At 37.8% G+C, this 19929-nt stretch overlaps 1 protein-coding gene across 1 annotated transcript in view; it reads right to left on the bottom strand.

Moving 5' to 3' along the window:
* Positions 1–5456: 5456 nt before the first annotated feature.
* Positions 5457–19929, bottom strand: part of RYK (receptor-like tyrosine kinase) — a 106895-nt gene continuing 92422 nt past the window's right edge. The window contains exons 14-15 of the mRNA XM_011971040.1: positions 7579–7715; positions 5457–6600 (exon numbers count right to left, since the gene is read on the bottom strand). Coding sequence (XP_011826430.1) covers positions 6489–6600; positions 7579–7715 — 249 coding nt within the window. The 3' untranslated portion in view covers positions 5457–6488. The remainder of the gene's footprint in view (positions 6601–7578; positions 7716–19929) is intronic.

Genomic DNA, 19929 nt, shown 5'->3' with positions numbered 1-19929 from the left:
CAAAGGGGCAGACACTGCTAGCTGTTCACCAAGAGCCATCGCCCCTTCCTTACCAACAGAAGCCCAATTTTGTTCACAACGAGAACATGGCCAACTCAAAACTCAATTTCCTCCAATGTGCATCAACTGTTGAATGATTTATATCCATACAATGGAATATTTGTCAGTAAAAAAAAAGAATGAAGTACCGATACAAGATACAACATGAAGGAATCTTGAAAATCCTATGTTAAATGAAATAAGCCAAACAAAAAAGACCACGTTGTGTGATTCCATTTATATGAATGGTCCAGAAGAGGCAAATCTATACGGACAAAAAGTAGATTCGTGGTTGCCTAGGGCTGAGGGTGAGAGTGGAACTGGGAGTGACTGCTAACGGGCATGGGGTTTCTTTTTAGGGTAATAAAAATGAATTAGATTGTGGTAATGATTATACAACTCTGTGACTACACTAAAAATCACTGAGAATTATACACTTTAAATGGGTGATACTAGAATTATATCTCAATAAAGCTGTTTTCAAAAAAGAACAAAATCTAATTTCCTGGCATACCTACTACATGGAGTGCTCACGTGTGTTCAGGATATTAAGTTGTTGGTGGACGCATACTACAGGAAGTTAGTAGTTTCCTCACAAAAAGGACTCAGCTAACTAACTTACGCCTCTTGTTTTTTGCCCTTGCTCATCTTCCTATCTGGAGCAAGCTCTAGGCCCCTGGGGTCCCTAAGAGCCACAGCATCCTACAGATGGCAGAGCAGCAAAACAGGAGGAGACTGGCAATGGATGACACCCTGGGATCACTGCATTAGCCTTGGTTTCTCTCTCTCTGGAGCTGTTATGGGAGAAAAATAGACCTGCATTTGGTTAAGTGATTATGGTTGAATTTTTCCATTATTTGCAGCTAAATGCTATCCCTAATGATACAAACCTATCTAATAGCAGCCTATGCTTATTCTCAGAACCAAGAAGGCAAAAAGCAAAAAAAAAGACTCAGAAAGATGTAAAAAAGTTTATCGCAAATGTAAACTTAAGGCACCATAGAGTTAACCTTTTTAAGGGTAAACAGTTATTTTCAAACTATTTTTTTCCCCAGTTGTAATATATCCCCAGAGGAGTGCTCACCCTTCTAAAGACAAATCATTAAAATATGCTTTAGTGTTGAAAGACTGAGAAACCAAGTATGAACAAAACGATGTATTTGTTCAAAGAGAATAACGTTGAACATCATCAATCCCTCTTTTTTTTTAAGTTTTTACCAGTATAACAAGAACATCTGGTCTTTGAAAAGTTAGGAGACATCTCCCATTAAACCCTATAGACCTAGTTAGCCTTAATTTCTTAAAGAACAGTGCTGTCAGGGAGAAAGCAGAGGCTCACCCATACGGTTCACTTACATATAAAATGTATGTTGTCAATATACTTATGCAGGATGTTTGTGTGTCCCAGAGAATTAAGTCCAATATTATCTTGAAATATTATAGGCAAAAATGAAGGTAGAAAAAAATTATTAATTTAACAAGCAAGTATTTACATTTTTATTTTCTAGACCCCTAAATTAAATCATCTTTTTTCTACTGTATGAGTTGGGGATGAGGCGCATGGAAGAATAACACCTGGAAAACAATCTTCCACTAAAATCAATGAATTACTTGACTTGGAATAATTATTGTCAAACTCCAAAAAAAGTTGACCTGTGGGAGTATGAAACAGAATTTACATCAGGCTTATTATTCTGGTGACCAAAGAAAAAGCAGGTAGAATGAAGTAAAAAGGTGGTAGCTGGGGACAGTGGGAGTGGACTTAAGCCAGTTTGGGGATAGGATACAGATGGTCTTTCCTACCAACCTGTCTCTTTCTATTTCAAACTTTATCAGTTTATGTTGCATCAAACTTGAACTCTTCAAATATGAGACAATGCTTTTAAGAAATTAGAAGACTTCCTTTCGGTTTAAGCCTCTCTAATTGCTCTTCTGTGCAAAATATAGGTATCTTCACTCGTTCATTCATTAAATATTCACCCCTACCATGTACTGAGCACACCACTAAAGCAATGGAGATTCAGATCTGAGTAAAACACAAGTTCCTATCCTCAAGGAACTCACAGCCAAGCGGTGAAAAATAAACCTCCATCTTACCTTTGTTAAAGTTCAAACCCAGGGAAAAAGGCTGAAAAGGAACCATGAAGCCGGGTGGAGAGCAGTAAGGTGTGAGAGGCACCTTCTTGGTCCCTGGGCCCCAGCAGCGGGGGTGCGGGGAGCACGTCATTCTCGGAGAAGGGGAAGGAGCATGCAGAGCGGCGGGATGCACTCAGGCCCGAAGTGGGGAGCAGGAGAAATGGCAGAGCTGAGTGGATACTCCGCCTAGGTCTGAAGTCTACTCTGAAGGCTCCAAGCAGGGACAGCAGCTCAGTTTTAGAAAAGTGTTACCTGGGCAGTTGCTGGCTAGAGGGGCTCAAGGCCAAGGCCAGGGAAGCAGCTATGGGACAATCTGGACGAGGAAACATGACAGCTGCAAGCACAATGAGGGTGCTAGTCTGAAGTCCCAGGAAAGCCCCTCAACAGAGGCAGACTGTTGGGTAATGGGACAGTGAGAGTTTTGTGTACCACCTCCCTTACCTTACCTCCCTCACATTTCTCCCCCAGTAAACACACAACCCTTACACAACAAAAGGGCTCGAGACCAGAGTGAAAGTCTTTCATGCTTGTGGACCAAATGGCAAGGAAGAGCACTGGCCCATACCCCAGAGGATTTTTCTCCCTCTACTGGATCATTCCCATGAGCCCGTGAAACATATTCTGGCACTGTACCTTCATCTGGAAAACACTCCTGTCCCTCTTCTCCCAAAACCCCCCTTTCATCTCCTCTAGTTATTGCTCCATTTCCCTTCACAGCAGGGCTGACTATAGTAGGCCTTTACATACCCACCTGTGTATACACTCGACTTGCTCCAGTCCCCATGCTCCTGCCAGTTAACTCCATATTGCCAAATCTGATGGAGGCGTCTCCATTTTGAAACACGACCTTACTTGGGCTCCTGCAACACCTCATTTTCACTTTTTTGTCGTTGCTTTTATCAATCACAGTGGCTTCTCAGTCTTTGTTATCTCTTCTTCCTTCACTAGATGGAACTGAAGGTTAGAGTGCTCAAGACTCAGTCCTAGGATCTCCTCTCCATCTATACACTCTCTCCCTAGCAACTCCATCCAGTACCATGGCTTTAAAAATAGTCTATATGCTATATGCCTACATTCATATGTTCAATGAGACCTTCCCTGAGCTGCAGACTCTCAATCTGTCAATCAAAAATCTCCATACAGATGATCAACTGGCATCTCAAACGCAGTCTACACCAAATTATGGATTTATCTGGCCAATGCAAAATCCAGTTTCTCCTAGACTTTTCCCCATCTCAGTATATAGCTTGGCCATAAAACCAGATGCTCAAGCCCCAAACCAATTAGTCATTCCTGACCTCCCTGTTTCCTTCTTCAACCCACTGTCAACATCCAATGGATCCAGGTCCTGGTGTATCTTCAAAACGTATCTCCAATCTGCCCCTTCTCTCTGTATGTCCTCACTGCTCAAAGGGTCCAAACCACTATCTTTACTTTCCTGAACTACCCAATGGCTTCTTAAAGGGTCTCGTTACTTCTTCCTTTGAATTCTCACAATCCAGTCTTCACAGAGGAGCTGGCACAACCTTTTCAGAATGACAAATCAGATCATATTGCTACTTATTTGAAAAATCCTCAAATGAATTCCCATTGTATTCAGCAAAAAATATAAACGTATACCACAGTTTACAAAGACCTGTTTCTTTGTACCGCTCCCCTCACTAACTACATTCTAGCCACGCTAGCTACCTTTCTCTTTTTCTAACAGCAGCAGCTAGAGAATGAATGGGAAGGGCTGAGACTGGAGGCCAGCTTGCTTCTGCTTTAAGGCTTCTGCAATTATGTGCCTTCTGCCTCTGTGTTCTCATGGCTGGCTGCTTCTTGCCATTCAGATCACAATTCAAATGCCACCTGCTTAGAGAAGCTTGGCTAATTATGACATCTAAAGTTACACTCTCTAATATCACGCTATTATTTCTATCATAGCACTTACCAAAATCTTATTTATGTTCATTACCTGCTTTTCCTAACTAGAATGCAAAATCTAGAAAGGGAAGAACCTCATCTATCTTGTTCCCTGCATTATCCCGACAGGATACAGTGGGCACTCAATAAATACACACTGAATGAGCAACCAACCTAATCCTCCTTCCATCAAAAAAAAAAAAAAAAATTCTTACAACAGGAGGATTACAAGAAAGAACAGAACAGAATGCACTTCTAGGTCACCAGAGCCAGCTTATAATACCACAACAGTGCTTTGTCAATTTGCTTCTTTTCCATAAAAATTATATTTTCTGCAAAATCAGTAAAATGTAAAACTTCAGTAACATTCACAATCTACAACAAAATTACTGGAAGAAGATGAGTCAGGGAAATCTTATAACTGCTCTTCCCTTCCCATGTCAAAGACTCCAAGTAGCTCAAGAAAAATCTACAATAAAAATACATACATAAAATAAAAGTGCTCACAAACACAAAAAGATAAGGTTACAAGCACCACACCATCCACCAAACTGAGGACATTTCTTACTATCTGTTAATTGGGGATAGAAGTCAAGTGTCAGTACTTATTTTTTTAAAATAGATCATGTACATGTTAATAAACTGTGATTTTTAAACAATGCACTCACTTGAACACAAAATAAGACTGCCCTGAATACTGGAAGGGACGCTCGAGCTAAACCACTCCATGTGGAAAATACACAGTAAGTGCTATAAATGTTGACTGAATGCCTTCTAAGAATGCAGGTTATGAATGAAAATATAATTTACAAATGGTTCAAAGGGACTTTTTAAAAAACAGTCCTCCAGGGACTGGCTTCATATGAGTATTTATAAAACCAAAGAACTGTTAACAAATATACACAGAAAATCATGCCCTGAGCTTACTTGTGGAAAATCAGGCACTGTGTGAGCTATCTTTCCAGGTGTGTTGCTGATTCATAAAGCTTGTTTAAAAACAGCGAAAGCCTCCAACTGCTGCACATTCTCCCTCATATATCTGTGAAGATGGGAGCAGTGGCAGTACCTGCAGGCCTAGCTATTTAGGACGCCCATTCAACTCTGCTTTAGGCCAACTAAAACTGAGCATAAATACATACATACCCCTTACTTGCTGGTTCTGGAGAAATGTTTCAGTGTTTTAATACTTCCTTATAACATTAATTCCAACTTTATACTAGAACCTGGAGACTGAGCCAGCTGTAACTGTGTTAGGGCTTTGGAACTTCACTGAAACATCATGAAATAAAACACATATGTCCAGCTGTTGAATGTTCAAAGACTGACCAGACGCAATAACCAATCATTCATTATGAAAAATAATTTCAATACTGTCATAATATAAAACAAATCCTTTAATTTTTCAAGTGTTTAAAAAAACAATTTTATACTTAAGCCAGCCTTGAAGATAAGCACAAAATTTACCAGTTTACATTTTTTTTTTTTTTTAAAAAAAGAATGACAACAACTCAAGCACCCACTCTGTGCATAGCACTATTCTAGGTGCAATAAAAGGGAATCTTAACCTTAGAAATATGAGTTCACTTTCTGGAATGGTATTATCTCCTTTTCCAGAGAGTAAAAATAAATAAAATCACCATTGTTTACTACCGATCTGCCCCAAACCACTTCTGGTTCATAGAAAGGCTAATTTCTGCCAAATTAAAGATGTAATGAACTCAGTTCCTGCTTTCCCAAAAAATACGAAAGCAGAATTCCTTTTCACTGAAAAAAATAAACAGTTTTCCATGCAAGGGCAGTTTGCTTCTAGTAAGTATTAAAAAAAAATCGCTTTTTTTCCTCTAGCTTTTCTTTAAATTTTCTTCCTGTAATACTGCCTTTTCTTGTACAAGGCAAACCAGGTATCTTTTAATGCTGTTTTTCCTTTCCTAAGAAAAGCACTGCATTTTGAAGACAAACCATTTCCCAGAGTAGTGACGAAAAATAACGTTAAAAAAACTTTAAAGGTGAGTCACTTACATCACCTTGATAAGTAAAAAAATAAAAAGCAGTTGGCACTAAGATTAGCTAATTCCAAATATCTGTGTCTAAACAATTTTAAAAACTGTTTATTTATTTTGTAAGAATGTACCCCTAGTCCAAAGTAACTATGTTTTAAAAAATTTTGGCCAAAAAATTTACAAAAACCCTTTCAGTTCAACCTAATAAAAGTGATTATCTAGAAAATATGCCACATTATTAAGTCTGTCTTAAAAAGTTCAGATTCTAAAGCATTCCTAAGGCACGGTGTTCTGGAAGACGAATGTGCTTCTGTTGGCGTTGTGTTAGATATGAAGCGTCCATGACAGGCTTCAAGAGAGCCGCGACAGGCACCTTCCTCCTGATGCTGCGGGATTGGGAGAGAAGAGTCAGACGTAGGCCCCCAGGGCTGCGTGAAACTCTGTTAGGCACTGTACCAGCTGCTGAAACTTGGGCCTCTCCTCCGGATCTAAGGCCCAGCAACAGGCCATCACAGCAAATCTGCAGAGTGACAAAAATGAAAATTTGGACTAGTAAGGATACAGTATTCCTAAACTTTCGGTCAGTTTGATGCCAGTTATGCTGCCTGTCTAAAGGTGGGTATCGAGAGGATGATATATTAAAAACGGATTCATTTTACTATCTGTTGGCAGCTCTAGAAAGAAGCTAAAAGAAATTATTTGGATTACATGTGTGAATTTCAATTCTTCATGACAGCATATCAAAATACTTCAGCAAATACAGAGAGTTCATATAAAAACCTAAAATACAGTCAAAAAAGAACCACCTGTGTTTTCCTGTAGTTAAATTAAGAAAAAGAACTTGGAGGAAGAGAAAGTTTTATCTAAGTTCTATGAACCCTGGATCTAGAGTAAAATCAGTACAAAAGCTGCCACTTTGTCATGGTGCAGAAACTTCAGGGAGTTCTGGAACTGAGAACATACTCATCTGTACAATCAATCACCCTGAAGAGCCTCCTGTTTATCCCATCCTCATTACATGGCAAGATAAGCTATGTGATAGAAGCAGGAAACAGAAAGCAACTATTTTGCTTACTAGTCCAGATCATCTTCCCTGTATCAGCTGATACTAACTGGCAAGGCAAAATGACAATGAGAAAGGTTTTATAACTACTATGTCCTTTATAATTACTTTATAACTACAAAAGTCAGGTACTCACTCTGTATAGAATAACTGACATAGTATTCAATTTTCTTAGTACACCCTCTCAGACTAATTTATAGTGCTTAGATTATGCACTATAAAATAAAATGCAAGGCATTCTAATATCAAATGCATGAAAGAGTGAATGAATCTCCCTGACTTTGTGATTCTTTATAAGAGTCTAATTTAAATCCAAAGAGTCATTATTCTTAAAAGGGAAGGCTCTATGTGAATATGGAAACCTGCTCTTTTTCCTTTATTCCAATATAGTAAATGGAATAAAACTCATGCCTTCAAGCTCAAAAAAAAACTCACAATTCATCAGGACAGTTGATTGGCTGGGCTATTCGGTAACCATCTTTCAGGTATGCGGCCATCTCGAAGGGGTCAATGTCCACGTAGGGCGTCTGGCCCAGAGTCATGAGTTCCCACAGCGTCACTCCAAAGGCCCACTAGGAAAGGAGCAGGAGCACAATGAGGGAACATTTAAAACAACAGTCAGGGGGCCAGTGCCCACAGCCAGCTACAGTACAAAAAACAGCAGCTCAACTCATGCTTCGGAAAAGTGAAATGTTATTTACAAAAAGAAGTCTATCATACACAGTTAGTTTCCCTTGCTAAGATAAAAAAGAGTGCATCCAATATTAATATTATAAATTCTAAGTAATTAGATCCATTGGAAGTAATAGTTTACTGCTGATTACAAGTTATGTATTATGAATTATGTCTAAGATTCTTCTAATATGAGAATTTGTAACTGTAAATACTATAGCTAGTCTGCATGATTGAGAAGTGGAAAATGAACGGAATTTTAGTCTAATTAAAGGGAAGAGCATCCTAAGTGAAATATGCAAATGAGGGAAATATAAGAAGGCATGGATTTTTACTGTATGTAAAGTTTTAAATTAAAGGATTAAAATAACTTCCAACCTTGCTTGAGTAAGCGATCAGATTTATTTAAATTCAACATGTAAACTACAGAAAGGAACAGGAACAGTAAACAGTGCCAACAGTGTCCACTCATGGTCTGTTTGGAGCTCCCCATTTTGGCCACTTCCTGGCTGTACTCAGCTCCTGGAGAGCGTGCAGGGGGCAGGGGACAGGCAACATGTCTACACAGAACTGCTGCCACGTGGCTGGGAAGGACTCAGATCTGGTACATCCACTGATCTGCCGCCAAGTGTGAACCCTGAGGTCAGAACAACTGAACCTGGATGAGGAGGGGGATACCTGTGTACTGTAGTATCAGGTTTATGAGTACCTACAAGTTCGAGGCATTTTGCATTGTTCAATACATTTAATTTCCTCAACAAACCTGTGAGAATCATTGGTAGCTCAATTTTACAGGCGAGAAAACTGAGGCTCAGAGAAATAGCTTGCCCCAAAATACGTATTTTAATGAGTAAAAGAGAAAAACGTGAAAAAAAGAAAAGGAAAAAAGAAAAATACCAAACACGAGTCAAATACAAGTCTATTTATAAAACCTAAGCATGATGCATTAAATTTTAGGTTATTATTTTTCAATAGTAACAAAATCCCAAAATACTTTGTAAAATACACAGATTTTTAAAAAAGCCTTATAATAGTGAACAGCTGCATTTTTCCCTCAGAATCTATGCAAACAGGAAAACAATGAAATGACATATTTTAAAATATTTTAGGGCCAGGCACGGTGGCTCACACCTGTAATCCCAGCACTTTGGGAGGATCACCTGAGGTCAGGAGTTCGAGACCAGCCATGACCAACATGGAGAAACCCCATCTCTACTAAAAATACAAAATTACCTGGGCGTGGTGGCACATGCCTGTAATCCCCGCTACTCAGGAGGCTGAGGCAGAAGAATTGCTTAAACCCAGAAGGCGGAGGTTGTGGTGAGCCGAGATTGCACCACTGCGCTCCTGCCTGGGCAACAAAGTGAGACTCTGTCTCAAAGAAAGAAAAAGAAAAAATTTAAAACTGTCATAGAAAGTTCTATATAGAACCAAAATATACTTCAACAATGAAGATAAAATACAGTTTTTCAGACAAATAAAAGCAGAGAGACTATGTTTCCAGCAGACCTGTAAGATGTATGAAAGCAGTTCTTCATGTGGAAAGAAAATATACCACATGGAAATCTGAGTCAACACAAAGAATATAGAGTGTTGAAAATATATTAATAACAACTGAACATATTCTCTTATGTTAAAATTTCCTTGAGAGACTATTTAAAGGAAAAACAGCCAACAATATATTGTGGTGTTAATAATATACAGAGAAGTAAAAGGTATGCCCACAGTTTGAAGACTGGAAGGGGATGAATGGAAACACTCTATTAAACATGAAATAATATTTTTGGAAAATAGAAGGTTTACGTTGTAAAGCCTAGAGTAGGTTTTTTAACCTCAGCACTACTGATATCGTGGGCTGGAGGATTCTTTGCTGTGAGTAGCTGTCCTGTGCGTTGTAGGATGTGTAGCATTCTCCCTGGGCTTAGCCATTAGATGACAGTAGCACATCCTCCAAGCTGTGACAACCCAAAATGCCTCCAGACATAGCCAAACGTCCCTTGGCACAGACAAATGCCCTTAAGCAGAGCAAAATTGTCCCAGTTAAGAACCACTGTGTTAGACTGAACAACAACAAAAAATTTTAAATATCAGAAATAAAGGAGGGAACACCATCCTTTAGGACATCAAAAAATACTATGAACAATCCAATTTTATGCCAATAAATTCAGTAACTTAAATGAAATAAATGAATTTCTTAAAATACAAATTACCAAAACACACAGGAATAAACAGAACATCTATATAGCCCTACATCTATTAAAGATACTGAATTCACAATTCAAAACTTTTCCACAAAGAAAACTCAACATTGTTTGGTGAATTCTATCAAACTTGAAAAAAAATACAAATCTGTATTAGTTTCCTAGGGCTACCATAATAACATACCACAAACGAGTAGCTTAAACAACAGAAATTTATTGTCCCACTGCTCTGAGAGCTGTAAGTCCAAATCCATGTGTCAGCGGGGCTGTGCTTCCCTGGAAACCTGGAGGGGGAATCTTCCCTTGCCTATTCCCAGCTTCCTGTGGTTGCCGGCAGCCCCTGGTGTGCCTTGGTTTGCAGCTGCAGCCCTGCAGTCCCTGCCTCTATCTTCACATGACATTTTCTCCTCGTGTGTGTGTCTCTTGTCTTAGGGGGGATTAGAGCTCATCCTAATTTGAGTATGACCTCATCTTAATGTTACATCTGCAATGACCCTATTTCCAAATAAGGTCACGTTCTGAGGTACTAGGGATTAGGGCTGCAACTGATTTTTTTTTTTTTTTGGCGGAGAGGCAGGACACAATTCAACCCATTCATTACACACCCAATCCTACATAAACTTTCAGAACACAGAGGAAGGAGTATATCTCAATCACTTTGACGGCAGCATTACCCTAAATTGTGTATAGTTTCAAAATCTCCACAGAGTCTTGGAGGCTACTAAAATTTCCCTTACACCTACTGGGACATTCTATTCTGCTTAAAAATGGGAAAATAATTTCGAATTAATAAAAGTTAAAGGACGGTGCCTGCTCACATCTAGTTATTTGCCTATCTTTAAAACCTTACTCTATATGAAACTTTTTTCTGAGAAGTAACAAGATCTATATGAAATCTTAATACTGACAGTCATTAGTAAATGCAGTGCTTTGTTTTTAAAATCGTAGCCAATTTCCATAGAGAAGGTAGTTCCCTGCACAGATGGAACACAGCCCAAAGAAATGAAACTGGTCGGAAGGGTGCTCCCATCCCTTCCTCCTGAGATGAAATGATCCATTCAAACTAGATTTTGGAAGAAGAAACGATGGGAATTGGTGACAAGTGCATCTTGACCCTTTGTACACAGGGAATAACCCCATCCACTGACATTATAACACCTTCTGACTATAAGGGACTTTGATAGTAATGTTGTTGGTATTTGAGATGTGGAGTTGAATGTAAGTATCACAGCAGCAATATATATAAGCTTTTAAAAATTATTCCCTTCCCACTGTTTTGTTCACATTATTACTGCCTAACATTTACCTAAGGTTTTCATATTACAACTACAACACTAAAGGACGCCATCGAAAAGAACAGTTAAGCCAAAGGGAACAATGCCGTTTCGTTTCCTTAAAAACTAACAAAAGTGATTAATTACATGTTGGCAAACCAACCCTTAAAAAAATAATCAAGACAAAATGGCACAGAGATGATTTGTGGAAAACTTGCTCTAAAGTCTTCTGATAACTGAACCATTTAAAATGTAGACAGACTTATTCTATAATTTCCTTCTGTTTGACGTCGGTGGAAAGGGGGCAATAAGAAGGTCATGCTGTTCTTTCCAGAGTTTTATGAAAGGCCGTGGCTAAAGAACATTTAGAGAATTACAGTGTTATTCTATTCATCTTATTCCTCTCCCCAGAACATGTGTTATTTTATAGCTTCCATATATAAGATGTAAAATGGTTTTTCCACTAAAACATATATGAATATGACTTGTCAAAAACTATATAAGTAAAATTCCTTTTTTCTTTTAGTGCAGCATTAACTAAAGATGGGGCTACTGAGTTAAGACATTTCCAGTCATTACTTCAGGAACTTACAATGCAAGGCTCACTTCAGTGAACTATAAACTGAAAAGAAAATAATTCCATTCAATTGTAAATTATCTTATCTGACCACAGTGGAAGTATCATCAGGTGTTCCATGGTTAGGCCTTTCTGTTCATATTAGAAACCTTATATCTCTTTCTCATATGAAGACATGGCTGCAGATTACCGAAGTACAATTAAATAAATCTGGGTTAAGTGTTTTATTAGAAGGAGAAGAATTATCTGGGGTGCTTGCTAAAAAGTACAGTTCCCCAGTCCTATCTCAATAATTCTGAAGCCTGGATCACATTATTTAATTATTTATTTGTATTTTTAGCAGAAATCGGGTTTCACCATGTTGGCCAGGCTGGTCTCAAACTCCAGGTTTCAAGTGATCCACCCGCTGTGGCCTCCCAAAGTGCTGGAACTATAGGCATGAGCCACCATGACAGGCCTGGATCACATCACTTTAAACAAAAGTCCTTGGCAGGTCTTAAGAATGGGCAAATTTAGCAAGTAGTCTTAGATATGTTAGCAGCAGTGATCAGACAGCGACGACAGTTTTCATTTATTTTTATTGTAGTACAGCTGACACACAAGAAACTGCACATAAAGTATTCAACTGGGTAAGTTCTGACACACATAAACACTCCTGAAACCACTGCCACAACCAAGGTAAGGAGCATAGCTATCACCTCCGAAAGATTCTGTTTTGATCCTTTCCCTTCATCCCTCCCTACCACCAGCACTACCATCCCCAAGTACCCACTAATCTGCTCTCTGTCACTATATAGTTGGCATTTTCTAGAATTATATAAATAGAATTATTCAAGCTGTATACTGTTTTCCTAGCTTCTTTTACTCAGAATAATCATTCTGAGATTCATCCATGATGCAGCATGTACCAATAGTTCATTCCTTTTTATTTAGTAGTATAGCTCATTATAGGAATACTGCAGTTTACCAATTTGCCTGTTGATAAGCATTTGAATTATGTTCAGACTTAGCTATTAAAAATAAGGCTGCTATGAACATCTGTGTACAGTGTTGGTAAGAACACATTTTCATCTCTCTAAGAGCAAAATGACTGAATATGGTACATATATATCAATTTTAAGAAATTGCTAAACTGTTTTCCAAAGTGACTATCCCATTTTACATTCCTGCCAGCAGTGTAAAAGAGCTCTTGTTCTTTCATATCCTTGTCAATATTTGGTATGGTCAGACTTTTCAATTTTAGCCAAACCAACAGTATCTCACTGTGGTTTAATTTTGCATTTCCCTAATGAATGACTAATAATGTTGATAATATCTTTCAAACTTGGAGAGACTATCTTAGTATTGAGTTTTCTGACCAAGGCAAAAACGGTGTACCTCTCCTATTGTGTATGTATTCTTTAATTTCTCTCAGCAATGTATTGTGCAGCTCTTTCACATTTTTTGTCAGATTTATTCCTGAAAACTTCATATTTTTGATGTTCTTATAAACTTTCTTAAAACTTTAATTTCTTATTTTTCATTAAGTGTTTAAAAGTACAATTTATTTTCGTACATTGATCTTGCAATCTTTCTAAACTCACTTATTAGTTTTAGTAGCGTTTTTGTATATCATACTGAATGTTCTACATAAATGATCATACTATTCTGCAAATAGTTACTTTTTTCTATCCACTCTTTTCTTCCCTTAGTGCACTGGCTATAACCTCAAGGACAGTGCTGAGTAACAGAAATGATAATAGTGGGCAACCTTGTCTTGTTCCTGATATTAAATAAAAAGATTTCAGCCTTTCACCACTAAATATGTTAGCTATAGGTTTCTCTGTAGATGCCCTTTACCAGGTCTAGAGCAGATGTCCAGAGGGACATGCCTCCTCTTAGATGCCTCTTCAGGTCTAGTGTGTCCCAAGTGCCAAAAAAGGATCTCAGTGCCTCTGGGGTGGGGCCCTGGCAAAGAGCCACTGAGGTGCCTTCCCACCTAGCTGAGAGATGATGTTCCCACCCCAAGAGGCCTGCAAAGCAGAGTACTAAGCCAAAGAGAATTATTCTTGAGTCCTAAGGTTTAATATTGTTTGTTCGGTTAGGTTTTCAACTTATTTTAGATGCATTCATCCTTTCTTCTTTCCTATTTCTTCCCTTTGGAATGAGTATGTCTACCCACTACTTGTCCCACCACTGTATTTTTGGAGCACATAACTTGTTTGCTTTTATAGTTCAGAGCTAGAGAAGAATTTGCCTCAGCATAAACTGTACCTTGAGGTTCATCCATACCGGATTTAGATGATATTTAAATGACACTTTGGACTTAAGACGTTAGAGCTGATGCTAGAATAAATTAAGACTTTTAGGGCTGTTGGGATGGAATGAATGTATTTTGCATGTGAGAATGACATACATTTTGGAAGGCCAGTGGCAGAATGTGGTGGACTGAATGTCTGTGTCCCTGCCACCATTCATATGCTGAAACCTTAACCCCCAAGTAACGGTATTAGGAGTTGGGGCCTTTGGGAGATGGTCAGGTCATGAGAGTGCAGCCCTCATAAATGGGATTGGTACTCTTATAAATAAGAGACCACCAGAGAGCTCCCTCACTGTTTATGCCACATGAGGACCCAAAGAGAGGATAGACATTTACGAACCAGGAAAGAGGCTCTCAACAGACACTGAACCTGCTGGCACCTTAATTTTGGACTTTCCTAGACTCTAGAATTATGAGAATTCAGTGTTTGTTATTTAAGTTATCCAGTCTACGGCAGTTTGGTATAGTGGCCCCAATACACTAAGACACCAACTCAACTTCAAACATCAGCGATCTTTAAGCAGAGTGTTACACATGATTGAAAAGTGACTACTTCTGCTATGAACCTGCCCTACGATCTGTGATTAGGAAAGACAGAGGAGCCAACACTGGATGCTAACCAGGCCATTACACGCATCTGTTATTTATGGCACTTTTTGCCACTGCATCAGATGCACAGACATTACTCCATCAGAACACTGGGGCTATCTGAAGGGAATATTAAACAGAATAAGAACAAGTCTCTTTAAAGGAATGTAAAGAGTTGTTTACAAGATTTTATTGGTAAATTATCCTGAGGGAGAGCCAATGACAGAAAACATACTTAGGTCAACTATTTGATCACAGGACAGCAAGTGCTCACCTCTGAAAATACAGCAACTCTTCCTAAAGTAAATCCATTTATTCCTCATTCTAAGGAAATATTAGGATGAATAAAACAATACCATTAAATAAAACTAAACAATATCTTAACGTTAATATTAAATTTAACATTTTTATTTCTTCAAGTCTGAAATAATCCTTGCACCTCTAGATTTTTCCTGTCTTTAATATTTATTCCTCTTAATGTGAACTTAATACTTAAATAATTGTTCCAAGATTATTGTATATAAAATTAGCAACTATAAAGGAAACAAATATTAGGAATCTATGCCTTACTCTAAAATTAATAATGAATAAAGTTTTCTATACTTTAAAAAACAATAAGCATCCTCCATAACTCTAGCTTTCTCTTTGATACCACAGTAGTTCAGCAGACTACTCTTCATGGGTATATTATAAATGTCAGACTCTCCCGCTCAGGTCTGCTCAGGATACAACAAGCACTGGGCTTCCTCCACAGCACTGGACAAATAGGAAGTTAAAGAGTCATACGTAGCAATGTGCTGCAGATGCAGTCTCTGGATAACTTCAGATTTCCCTTTATTTTCTAGGTAATCATTAACATTCACAAAATAAATAATGTAAAGGCACAAGCAACACATTTTGATGTGTCCTATCCCCTAAAAACTGTTCAAATACCTTTAAAAGGATCTCTTCATTGCCATAAACCATGCTGACAATATTTGGCATGGAAGTTATTTCCTTGACTTGTTTTTCTTAAGAAAATGCTTCTTAAACACAATGTAATACTATAAAGACAAGAAAACCAATAAGAAATTCATAACTGCGGACTCCTGATTACATTTAGTAATCTCCTAATAGAAAGTAGTTCTTAAGAGCAGAATTACGTTAGCTACTATAGTTAGCTAAATAATTCAAAGAACATGTAAATCAAGAGCTCTATTTTCAAAAAAAGGAAAAGAAAGTCACATAAAAAAATTTATGGAGGTATCCACATCTGATGAAAACACAATAAAAACAATATCCAGAAATTCTTAAGAATGCCTACAATGATATCATATCTTAGAATAATATTAGACATTTATAACTAGTCAAATCTTGATGTGCATAGTTCTTAAGCTCAATAGTTAAAAGTTGATGTTAACATAAGAATCTGGACATACTGAAATATTGAATCCTTTCAGTAGAAATTCTGAATATACAACCTAGAGATGCAAAGTATTATTTTTATGATGGAAAACATTAATGTATTTCTAAATAAATTATGTAGAATTTTTAATTATAAAGAAATGCAAAAATATTAAGGATGTCTTAAAGGACAGAGAGAAAATGTTCCCTCCAAGGCAGCAGTATCATTTGTTGGGTGCTACATTTACATCTAAAAATATGTATTTCACATGTGTATAGACTCTGGTGGAAGTGTCCAAAAATAGAATATTAAATGTAACTTTTAAGCCCCCAACTTCACCCATAAAGAAAAAGTGGTAACAGAACATAATGACTGTATGTATTTCCAACCCAAATGTTAAAAAGCAATCTTCAACATGTGCACTTTAAAATATTTTAAGAATTAAAAAAAATTCAATCCCAAAAAACTAAAAGGCAGGATTTTTACATGAACAATCACATCATAGTCATGGAAAACAGAAGGGTGTTCCTAGTCCTTTCAATTCCAATTATCTAAAGCAAAGGCAATACACACATATGTGTGTGTAGGATTGTATGTACACACACATATATATGGAAACAAATTTATAATAATCTAAAAAAGAAAAGTGTGAGCATTTTCTAGGAGTTAATCACGTTAAATGCAAATCAAAGGATATTTTAACATCACATGCTAAGTATAGCTCAGAAAATTTGGGTCACACAGCTATTTCAAGTAAGTTTATGCCAAAACACACTGAAAGTAGTTATGATGTTAAAGTAATTCTCCTGTAGAGGTGCCTCTTGCAGAGGCAGCTAGCGTGAGGCTGGGGAATCGCTAAGCTACGTGTCATGCCCTGTGCTGCCCAGACTTGTGAACAATTGAGTCAGGGTGGCTAAAATCTACTCCAGAAAACCAAAAGGCAAGATGTGTGCTTGTGCCTTCTTTGTGCAGGCATGCAGAGAACCTAAGAAGAAAAACCCAGATATCCCTGTCAATTTTGCAAAATTGACCAAAAAGTGCACTGAGAAGTGGAAGACAGTGTCTGGGAAAGAGAAGTCTAAATCTGATGAAATGGCAAAAGCGGATTAAATATGCTATGATTCAGAAATGAAGGATTATGGACCATCTAAGGGAGGCAAAACAAAAAAATAAAAAACAAAAAGGACCTCAATGTCCCCAAAAGGTCACTGTCCAGATTCTTCCTGTTCTGTACAGAATTCCGCCCCAAGAATTCAGACCCTGGCATCTCTATTGGAGATGTGGCAAAAAAGCTAGGTGAGAGGTAGAGTAATTTAAGTGACACTGAAAAGCAGCTTTGCATCACAAAGGCAACAAAGCTGAAGGAGAAGTATGAGAAGGATGTTGCTAACTGCAAGTCTAAAGGAAAGTTTGATGGCACAAAGGGTCCTGCTAAAGTTGTCTGGACAAAGGTGGAAGAGAAAGGCAAAGATGATGAGGAGGAAGAGGCAGAGGAGGAGGATAATGAATAAAAAACTTTATCTGTAATAACTAACTAACTAAATAACTAAAGTAACTCTCTTGTGAAGCTGATCACCATTAAGTTAATGGTGATATTTAAAAATAAAGCTGCCACATGAACAAGCAACTATTTGGTATAACTGCATTCTGATGATGGCAGATTCTTACATAAAATATGTGAACTCCTGCAAAATGTCATAACCATAAAAATAACTATTTCTGATATAATTTGAAATGTTCTGCTTAACCAAACCATGCCATGTATCTTCAACATGAACTTTGCCAGTTAATATCCAGCTGAAGAGACTCAACACTCTAGGAGCATCTTGCTTGGAGATTTATTATTAGCTATACCCTCATTTGTTGAAAGTATATTATCTAACTTAATTTTCACTCTGTAGGTCCTGCAAAATATTTGATCATAAATATTACCAAAAAAACTCCTATCATCACTTAATTATACGATGGTATACCTACACATATATACATTAAATTAAGTAATACAGGCTGGGTGCAGTGGCTCACACCTGTAATCTCAGTGCTTTGAGAGGTCAAGGCAGGAGGATCGCTTGAGCCTAGGGGTACAAGATCTGCCTGGGCAACACAGCAAGCCTCCATCTCCACAAAAATATAAAAGAATTAGCCAGGTGTGGTGGCACACACTGGTAGTCCTAGCTACTCAAGAGGCTGAGGCAGGAAGATCACTTGAGCCCAGGAGTACAAGGCTACACTGAGCTATGACTGCACCACTGCACTCTCACCTGGGCAACAGAGTGAGACCCTGTATCTAAGGAAAAAAAAAGTAATATATATTTTGGGGGCCTCCACTGTGCAAGCAAATAGCACTATTCATCATCTTGCATACCCCTTTGAAATACAAGCTATCAATGCTCCTTTTTCTAAGAGAATAATAAAAAAATTTCCAACCTCTTCAAATTACACGAAATACTTAGAGATTATCATCTAAGAATTATCTTCCATTTTCTGCCCATCGAACTAGTTTTGGTTCACCACCACAACTGCCATCTCGTTTCAGCAGTGGCAACTATACTATATTTCAATAAATAACAAAAATTTTAAATCAACCACTGGAAATAAAAAAATTAACATCCCAAAGAGACAAGTGAATCCACCTTTTAAATCAACTATGGAATAAAATTTTCAACGTAAACACTAAGAAAAGTTTCTTTTACTTTTCTACATTTAAAAATGTTTAGATGTGAGCTTTCACTAAAGGAGTAAATTTGAGAACTACGCTGCTCTAATTCAACTGACATTATGTTTTAAAATTACGTTCTACAACCAAAGCCTAACTGATTCCTCCTGCCTGCCCCTCTTCCCACTCCATGAAAATAGCTTTGCTTAATGTAGAGCTGGTAAACAGTTCCAGATACAATTCAAAATTTCTGAATAAAGATTTGGCAACTCTAAAACCAAAAACCTTATCAAAAGGTAGAACTAGTCCTTCCTGTCATTTAGTACAGCAGCTGTGCATTGGTCCAAAATCAAACTCAGCTTTCCTTTCATATGTCATTTGAAAAAACTCAAAATCAAAACCAAAAATGTAACCCTTCTCTCCCTAAAAAAAAGCCCAGGTTCTCATTAGATAGCCATTAAAAGTATCTAAGCTGCTCTGCATATTTGTACTGCTTTACTTGGTATGTTTAACTTCTAGACATTCATGCTAGAGAGACATTTTTTCTTTATCATCAAAGCTCTGGAAAAACAGACCAGGATTAGTACCCCACTGCTCTACAAGTTGACCCCTGGGATTCAGTGTCCAAGAGTCTGGTTTTATTTTCCTCATCCTGGCCCACCATGCCCCATGCCTCTCTGGCTAGGAGAGGCTGTGGACAACATGAAACAGGTTGTCATTCAGTGTTAGCTTCTGAGACTGCTCTGTGAAGCAGATCACATCCCTTCTCATAATCATTCATATTTACTTTGTTCATCTCACAAGTGTCAGATAAACTGTTTGAGAATAGTTTATCTTGAGTTAAAACAAAGTATTTTGAAGATACATACAATTAAAGACCTTGTTAACAAAATTAGCTGGGCATGGTGGTGCACGCCTACAGTCCCAGTTACTCAGGAGGCTGAGGCAGGAGAATCGCTTGAACCGAGGAGGTGGAGGTTGCAGTGAGCCGCAATCGCGCCACTGCACTCCAGTCTGGTGACAGAGCGAGACTCCGTCTCAAAAAAAAAAAAAAAAAAAAAAAAAAAAAAAGGCCCAATCCAGACTGTGGTCAAGAATATGATCATCAAAAAGGTCTCTAAAAGGCTGAAACTGC

Source organism: Mandrillus leucophaeus, unplaced genomic scaffold (genome assembly GCF_000951045.1).
Source record: "Mandrillus leucophaeus isolate KB7577 unplaced genomic scaffold, Mleu.le_1.0 Scaffold981, whole genome shotgun sequence".
NCBI lineage: Eukaryota > Metazoa > Chordata > Mammalia > Primates > Cercopithecidae > Mandrillus > Mandrillus leucophaeus.
Note: the sequence above shows the minus strand (reverse complement) of the source record. Positions and strands in the feature narration are given on the sequence as shown.